At 31.6% G+C, this 9,393-nt stretch overlaps 1 protein-coding gene across 2 annotated transcripts; it reads left to right on the top strand.

Moving 5' to 3' along the window:
* The first annotated feature begins 829 nt into the window (after positions 1-829).
* LOC107421008 (uncharacterized) lies at positions 830-4,383 on the top strand. 2 transcript variants are annotated; one of them, XM_016030123.4, is made up of 4 exons: positions 830-983; positions 3,598-3,701; positions 3,812-3,977; positions 4,069-4,383. In XM_016030123.4, the coding sequence occupies exons 1-4, from the start codon at positions 965-967 to the stop codon at positions 4,101-4,103; spliced, it is 324 nt and encodes a 107-aa protein (XP_015885609.2). In that variant the 5' UTR covers positions 830-964; the 3' UTR covers positions 4,104-4,383. The 2 variants fall into 2 exon arrangements, with proteins under 2 accessions (XP_015885609.2, XP_015885610.2); XM_016030124.4 differs by lacking the exon at positions 3,598-3,701 and having other exon boundaries at positions 864-983.
* Positions 4,384-9,393: the final 5,010 nt, after the last annotated feature.

Below are 9,393 nucleotides of genomic sequence, written 5' to 3'. Positions count from 1 at the left end.
GTGTGTAAATAGAACGCTCTGGATGCCTACAGCACCTTAATCCTCTTTTCAACTATTATCTTTTGTGTTACTTTTTAGATCTTATCTTTGCAAGATCGAAAGCTCTCTCGTATATCTTCGTAATGCTCTTAATTCTAGATTTTGAAAAAGATTTTTCATATTATTTTTTTTTAAGATTATTTACAATAATTTTTCAAATTTCATTTGGTGTCTCACAAATTTATAAGTGTAAGTGTCTTTGTCTTCTGGGTTTGTTGTTAATCGTCTGTTTTTTTTTTTTTTCTCTGTCTTTTTCTTTGCCCTATAGTTCATTTTGTAGTTGCCCACCATTGTTGTTTTGCCAAAAATGGAAATAAATTTCTAACAATTTATTTTCAAAGTCAAACGTGGATGAAATACTTGTGAAAATTTGAAAGACAGTCTATGCAATTTTTTTTTTTTTTTTTTAGTTTGTTCATTTCTGTTTTTTTATTTCTTATTTTTATAAAAGTTACTTTTTTTTTGGTCGAATTAGAAACTATTCTTTGGAAAATTTATGATAAAATTCTATGAGAAATTATATTCCAATTTATAATTAGTAAGAGGTAGGGAAACAAATAATTTTTTTTTCTTTTATCTGGATAGAGAACAAGTAACTGACATCTATAGATTAGTTATAACAATTGAACTATTATTGACGGTAAGAGATCCTTTCAATTTTTACAACGGCGGTTAATTTACACGCGCTGGACCTTTTACATCAGCTTAAGAAGTCAAAAAGTCTTCCATCCAGTATCAATATGCCACGTGTAATGGACTTGAGTTGGCTTTTAGGCACCCAATCAAAACTGAGTGAACACGTCATCCCTGCCACAGAGAATACGGTAAAGCGAGTCCCCGTGGAAAAATTGCGCTAAATAAATAAATCTGTATACAATCTCAGAAACTCTGAGAAGACCCTGGAACGACTTTGGGAAATTCACCAATGGCTTACGTCGAGGGAGGTTCGTTCTCTCTCTCTCTCTCTCTCTCTCTCTCTCTCTCTCTCTCTTCTATTTGTAAATTAATTACCGTCTGCGTTGATATGGAGAATTGCTTTTAGAATTTTATGATTTCGATTTTTTATCGATTTGCAATTTCTGGTTTCTTAGCACTTGATGTTGTTGAATTACTCGATAGCTTCCCATTTGGGGATTAGGTTTTTGATTTATCGAATTTCTTCCATATTGACGTGATGATCTATGTATTTCTTCTTTTGTGAATTCTTTTTTTTGGTTTTTAAGAGTTTGGCTGAATTTTGAACTCCGATGTTGGACATGTTTGCTTTTGGTTCTTTTCGTGCCTTTAATTGGAAGATTCATCATGATCAAAAAACAGTTAAAATTGCTTGGCAGCTGAGAGCATTGAAGTTTTGATAAATGATAATTCAACATAGGGATTCCATACTTCGTAAAACCTTTCTTCTGTATTTTGTATCAGGGTGATAGGGTTGGCCGATTGGGTTTTTGGTTTGTTGTTTTTAGATAATCAAATACTAGGCCTGCTTATAGGCTTTTACACATTAGGCACGCTATAATTAATGATGCTTGGAAGAGGTTTCATAACATAATGGGCTTGTCCTGGGTTTGCTCACAAGAAAGCGCTCAAGGGTTTTTAATTTTTTTAAATTTTTTTCATGTTTTTGGTTGGGGATGCCAAGATACTGTGGCTGGCTAGCAACGTTGCTGCTATTGTTTTGATTTCTTGCTATGGTCCCCTAACAAAACCAATTAAAGATTTCTTTTCGATTGTGTTTATGTGAAAAAGGTTAGTTGCTCTTATGTTGAATTTATTTCTCCATATCTATCTATATGACTTATTGTTGTTTGTGTTAACTGGTTTTGTCTCTTCATTGCGGGTGGGAGAGGTTTCCCTCTTTTCTGCTATGTGTGCCTGTCTTTGAGAAGATTTCACTTTAACTGTAAGGTAGTACCTATACCTCCGTTTTTATAAAATCTAACGAGGTTCTTATCATTGATAAAGGCCAAGGAACCTCTGTTTTATTTTTAAGAAAAACATTTAAAATATTTGTTAGTTTTGTTTCTTGGGTTAGTGTGGAAAAAAATTCCACATGACTCCCTGAAATTTTGGTAAATTACACTGTTTTTTCTTTGATTGAAACTAATTGCATCATGTTCCCTTTAAATGGAAAATAATATATAATAACTCTCCTCTCCAAGTCAGCTGTTATGACAAGATCAAGCTAAGTTCCCCATCCTTATCTGAGTCATTCTTTATCTTAAGATCATATTAATTTATGTGGTACCATTTCCTGGGTTTCTTGTTGGAGAAATTTCCTTTAATGTTTAACTGAGTAGATGGTTATGTTTATGAAGTAAGTGAAGGTATGTTCACATTGTCATCATATGCCTCCTACTGTTGGAGAAACGCATAAAATGAAACACCTGAAGCAACCCCAGGCACTGGTTGTCAGAAGTGGCCTGTTGGCTTGGCGATACTAGCTTTCCTTTAAGTGGGGTCTTGGCCTCTAGCTCAGACCAAGAGCATGGAAAGCTTACACTTTCATGGAAATTCTCCCAACGTTCATCAATCCACCATTTGCATGTGGAACAATATGTTGAAAGCTTTCATAGTCAAAAGCAATAACATATATACTCTATGATGTTATGAATGGGCATGACACCTGATGACCATTCCCATCTTATATGTTAAAGAAATGTTTTTGGCTAAAGCTAGGAAAATTAGTGCACAGGTGTAGTGAATATTTGATAATTTCCTCAGTGCTACCTCTTAGAGCTAGGGGAACATGGGTTTCCATGGTTTCTGGATTTATGCAGAATATGTGTTTCAAGCAAGGTCTTTACATGTTTTGCTCGATGCAGTTGGCAAATATAGAGCCTGATGTGGCCATAGCTGTGAGCAATCTTTGTGCTTTTTTCATTAAGGAGCTCTTGATATTGGTATTTGGATTCACGGGCAATTTGGAATGCATAGGTTGCTGAGTGTTTGTGTAAGCACTGATCTTATGGAAATGATGTTACATTCGGAAATTTGCATTTAGCTGAGAGGATTAGCTGAGAGGATTTTTTACATAATGTCAGAAAGATACTAACTGATGCAAACTTTTGTCCCATTATATTACGTGATGGTTTGAGAATTAATTTTCTCCTGTTTGACCAGGAGGTCCTAGGTTCTCTACCTGGTTATGTTAAAAAAGAGAATTAAAAAATTAAAAAGATTTGAGAAATCCTGAGAATGTTTAAGCTGGAATCTTCTTTATTTCTTTTATGTACTGATGCTTCAAGATGATGTATGATCATCGTATGAGTTGGCATGCTATTTTTGACTCAAACCATTAAGTTCAAATCACGCCACTAGCCACATAAAGAGAGAGTTAATCATCTGAGGTATATTTAAGGAGCTTTATTTATGAATTTGTTACTGCATTCCTACTATAGCCTCCTATAACTGTGGTGTATTGTACGCATCTGTGTTTTTCTTTTTCATTTCTTTAAAACTATTGATTATAAATATATACATATGATGTGGCTTAGAGAAAAATGTTGTTTATCATTTTCCTTCCTCCTTCTTTAGCCTGATCTGAAATGACTTCTCTAGGTGTTGTCAAATCCAAGCGATCAATATGGCGATTCGGAACTATAACCGACTTTTTCTGGGCCATTATAAACTTTATAAGCGTATTTTTTGCGACCATGTTCTCGGTAAAGAAGACATTCACCTGTGTTCCTTTTCAAACAACAACATCCTAAGAAAATATTGATTTTTCTCTGTGTGCAACGTGAAACTTATGTTCTCTGTATTTCTGTGGTAGATGGAAAAATCGGATGCTTACAGGAAGGGCTCTGGTGCTAGTAAGAAATGGGATGGTGGTGGTCCAGGAGGTCCTGGAGGAGGGCCATATGGGGGTGGTCCACGTGGCCCACGTCGTGGACTTGACAATGTCCGTGGATTGGACAGTATTAGAGGGGCTGACCATAGTAAGTTGACTTCGTACCACTTTATGAATTTAAAATCTTCAAATATTTTCTTAAATCTCTGTGTCTGAAATCGCTTCTGCTGAATTCCCAGGTTCCCTACCTGCCTGTGGTTCCTGCTGTGGTTAAATGTGGAGGTATTCAAAGTGAAGTCGTAATTTTTCACTTTGTTTATTTGGACATTTATTAGGAATTGCAAATATGTGAATGTCAAACACCTTTTAGGAGATAAAGTGCTTATATAACTGTAGAGGATAATTGTGGTCTTCTACATAAGTGACTATGCCTGTCAACCTCTTTAAGTTTCAAATATTATGTGTGGATGTTTTATATAATGTTAATTGTTGTAAAATCTCGCAATCTTTTTAAGCTTAATGCATCTGGTATGCTGTTTTTTCTGGGTGGCCAATATTCTTGCAAGCGTCTGCTCATCTTTTTACGCCAACATTATTTTGCATGTTGATGTGAAAGCCGTTTTAACTTTTTTAGGAGCTTAACTTACCGGACCGTAATAACCTTTGCCCCTCGGCGGTTCTTTTCTTCTTGTTAGTCACAGGCAATGTTTGAAAAATCAAAATTTTTATGGAAGTTTTGATTAAATTTCCATATTTTCATAGATGAATAGAAAATTTTGATCCCAAATACAAACGTATTAAACTTTTAAATTTTTTTCGATATTTTCATAAAATTTTTATTGAAATTTTGTAAAATATCCTTATTAATTCTTTTAAAATTTATAATCTCAATTGATATTTTTGAAATTTATAGGAAGTTTTTATTAAATTTATTTTTTTAAACAATTTTTTATCAAAAAATTAATAAATATTCTTTAATGATCAACTGTTTACCTATCTTTTTTTTTTTTTAGTATAATAAATTTAATATTTTTATAAATATTATAAAGTAAATATAAATTATAATACAAACAAAAATACAAATATATGTACAAAATAAATGATAAATATTAAAAAACAGATAAATTATTATAAAACGGAATATATTTTCTAGAAATGCAGTTAAATGAATTGACAAAATGTTTATAGAATATTTTAAGTAGTTTTGTGTGGATAACATTTCAAACTTAACTATTCCAGATAATAATTTTGTATATAATCAATCAATATTATATAATAATTATTAACAATATAGTTATTTTTAATATAAAATATATATAATTGACATATTAAAAATAATAAAGAAAATAATAAAAAAATACAATTTTAATAATTATTTTTTATAAATTATTAAAAGAATATATATTTTTAAATTTCACATAATATGAAGATGAAAAAAATAATAATTTAAAATTTTTATTCAGTATTAAAATGATATTTTGTAACAAACAATAACATTATAATAATTATTTTGTAATCTTAATTAGTAAATATCGTTATCTCATATATATGTTTAACATTATTTTTCGTTGATAATAATATATTATGATTATTGATTTTTACCATATATTATTAAAAAAATATATAAAATTCATTTAATATTATTTAATTTTATAATAATTTGATAATTAATTAATTAAATAAAATAATTTTAAAATTGTAATAAAAAATTATATTTTTAAAAATAAATTTCAATCAATTTTTATTATTTTATATGAATTTTTATTAATATTTAATAATTTTTAATATTTTTATATTTTAAACCTCGGTTATACTGATTGTTTGAACTTGATTGCAAATATTGAAAAAAACCCTTTTTTTTTTTTTTTTTTTTAAATCATCAGTATTTTCTCTATACCCATTGGCCACAGAAACAAAGCAAACCCCACTTTTGCCTTTCCAATAATGAAAGATTTAATGAGTGGGGCAGTCCCAGTGTAAACCGAGTGGGTGATATTGAATGGAATATATATATATATATATATATATATTTTGAATAAATTATCTAAATACAAACTATCTATTTTCTGTTTTCTATATGACTCGAATTTGTATTCTCATAAATACAAATAGAAATATTTTACCACTAAACTAATCCACTTTATCATATTGAATCAAATATTGTGGTCTGAAAGTCATTAAAATATTGCCTATAAAGGTCTAAGGAGGGACTGACCTTTGCAAATGTAAAGGCCTAATGGCAGCCGTGTGTTGCCGTGTGTTAAATTTTTTAAAGCATGGTTGGGTTAAATTCAGAGGTGGGACTGTGCTTTCAAACAAACACAAAACACCCCCCCCCCCCGCCCCCCCCCCCCCAAAAAAAAAAAAAAAAAAAAAGGTGGGACTGTGCTTCATTTCAGTTTGCGCTTTTGTTGTTGTTATTGTGGTTGTTTTATTTTTTTATTTTTATTTTTTATTTTTAGATCTGATTAAAAAAAATATGGGCTTCAATTTAGTTTCAGATCCGTTTGATATTAAAAAAAATAAAAATAAAAAAATTCCAAAAATGCTGCAAATGCGTGTTTTGCAGGGGAAAAGATGTGCATGCTATGAAATTCCTTAATTTGGTATTTCTTTTAGTAAATATTTCATTTACCAAAATATCTATCAGGTTCTGAAAAGATTATTTACATCCTAGAATAGTTTTTTAAATTGCTTTTGTTTCTTTTTATTTTTTAATAATTAATTTGAAAAAGTTTAAATTTTTTCTTTATTTTTAATTAAATTTTATCTAAACCATAGGATAATTTAAAAAAAAAAAATATATATATATATATGATAATTTTAGTTACATAAGTTTTTCTAAGTAAATTATATATTTGAGAAATACATTTAATTAAATATATTGATAACATTATAAAATATTTGGTTAACTATATTGGATAATTAAAATAAATTTAGTTAAATATATTTAACAAATTATTATTTAGTCAAAAAAGTTTATCTGAATAAAATAATAACATATTTTTTTTAAAAAAATATCACATAGTTTAAATAAAATTAATTAAAAATATAAATTAATAAGACTTTTAACTCTTTAAATTAATTTTTGCATAATTATTAAAAAATTAATTTTGGGAAAAGATTTTAAAAAGAAAAGTGACATTTAAAAGTATAAAGGTAATTTAATTTTCCATTGGGGATGAATGATTTATAAGTTTTTTGAATTAATATCAAGCCTCATATCTTTTATACCAAAAATAAGCTTGGAAACTATATTAATCTTGACATGAAGACATGAGTTAGCCTTGTCTTTTTTTTCTTTTTTCCTTTTTTTCCCTTTTTTTTTATCACTTATTTGTATCTTTAACAAAAGTTAGAATGGATTATAAAATATAAATTTTTAAATTTTGAATAATTTGTCATATAAAAATAATATAAAACTAATAAAAATCATTCTCAGAATTGCCAAACATCGCAAACAACCAGATTGACACATAAAGTGGAAGCCTAACCAATTAGCCAAAGTGTGCGGTGATCGTCGACAAATCAATGCCTGAGATCCTCTATATATATATATATATATATAAAGATTAAAAGGCAAACAACAAAAAAATTGATAAAGAGAAGATCTCTGGATATTGATACTGAGAAACCTCTACTAGTAGGTTATTTTCTTGAAAGATTAGAAGGCAAAGATCTCTGGATTCAATTTAAATATGAAAGATGGGGGGATTTTTGTTACAAGTGTGGCATTCTAGCTCATGTAACAAGGAAGTGCTCCTATGAAAGACCGGCGACCATAACTACCAGTGTTGGAGTGGAAGCCCGATTATACGGTCCATGGCTAAGATCGGAGGTTCCAGTGTCCATTCTTTTTGTTAACCCATTGAAGAGTGTCAGAGATTAGCTCCAGATCAGCAAAGCAGATGAAATTCATGATTCTCTAAGCACTGACCACTCTTGGCTCAATAATACACTCTTTAAAGACCTTACAAAGCTCGAGTAAAAAAAACCAAAGCAATAGCAGCCAATTTCAGAGGATGTTGGAAGAAGAATACAAAAATGCTAGAGAAATGTGCCCCGAATTGGAAGCCCTCAACCTCACGCTTAAGAGACATGATTTGGATTTCTAGGAGGAGTTAAAGCAAGCTATTTTACAGAAACTAAAAAATCCTTTATTTAATTTGATGGGCCTTGCGAGTTGGCCTCAAACATTATTCACTCTTTTGCAACCACAAAAGCAGAAGAAAAGAAGTAACTCAACAATATTCACCTAGACTTTCTTAGTGTTATTGGACTGGGTCAACCAAGGGTTTTAAGGGCCTTGGGAAGTAGGATTTCAAGTGGTGAAAAGGATAGGCCCTTAGCAAATCGTAAGTGCCCAGCTTTAATAGATTTTAAATGACCTTCCAAAGGACCTCTCAGATTTAGGAAAACCCAAGAAAAAGAAGTCGAAGAGGAAGTGGGCCATTTGGTTTCAGCACCAGCTCAGGAGAGTAACAATAATGATTTGAAAGACAAGCCTTCAGATACTCAGAGAATAGAAACAGATTTTCATCAAGAGGAACCATCTAGTGGTCTTGAAGAACGACCCATACAAGTGATATTGGAGGAAAATAGACAGAGAGGAGGAGAGACAACTGAAGAGCTTACTTCTTTAACACCCTTAGATAGAAGAGTAAACAATGAACATATTGGAAGGTAGAGAAGGACTTGGTCTTGGAAACAAGAAGCGAGAAGAAGAGCAAACAGGGAAAGAGAAAGGGAAACTAGCTCGTTTTCTAGAAGACAACTGAATTTTCACTAAGCCGAGGAGGGGGACCTACTCATGCACCCCCCCCCCCCCCCTCTCTCCCCCCACTCAGCCATGACAATTTTGTCATGAAATTGTAGGGGTTTGGGCAATCCTAAAGTTCCAAAATTTCTTTTGAAGCTTATTAATAAACACAACCCTGCCTATGTTTTCCTTTGTGAAACCAAGGGAAATTGTTGTCGTTTGGAAAAGATTTGTAGAAAATTGGGTTTTTATAATACGGAGATAATTGAAGCTAAAGGGCACGCTAGAGGTATCTGCACGCTAGAGGTATCTGTCTCTTATGGATAGATGAAGTCAAGTTGAATATTTCTTGGAACTCTGATTGTATCATCTGTGGAGATGTTATTGGAGAAGATGGGACTCCCATTTGGAGTCTGTTGGCTTGTTATGGCTCCCCATATATGAGTGAGAAGAAGGACTTTTGGAACCAATTAACTAATTTTGTTGGAAATCTAAACAGGCCTTGGATGATGTGTGGAGACCTCAACGAGATCATGGACAATTTAGAGAAATTTGGAGGGCGCCAAAGCTGGAAAAGAAAATCCTTTCTGAAGCAATTTATGCAGGATGTGGCGGGTATTGATCTTGGTTTTATGGGAGGTCTATTCACTTGGGACAACCTTCAAGGGGGACAGGCTTCAATCAGAGAGAGACTAGATATTGCAGTTGCAGATAGGAGATGGTTGGAGAGCAACCCACATGCCACAGTGGAACATCTTAATTTTGAGGCTTCTGACCACTGCCCCATTCTTATTCAATCCGATGG

The sequence above is a fragment of the Ziziphus jujuba genome, chromosome 5 (genome assembly GCF_031755915.1).
Source record: "Ziziphus jujuba cultivar Dongzao chromosome 5, ASM3175591v1".
Taxonomy (NCBI): Eukaryota; Viridiplantae; Streptophyta; class Magnoliopsida; order Rosales; family Rhamnaceae; genus Ziziphus; species Ziziphus jujuba.
This window is presented reverse-complemented; position numbering and strand designations above follow the sequence as displayed.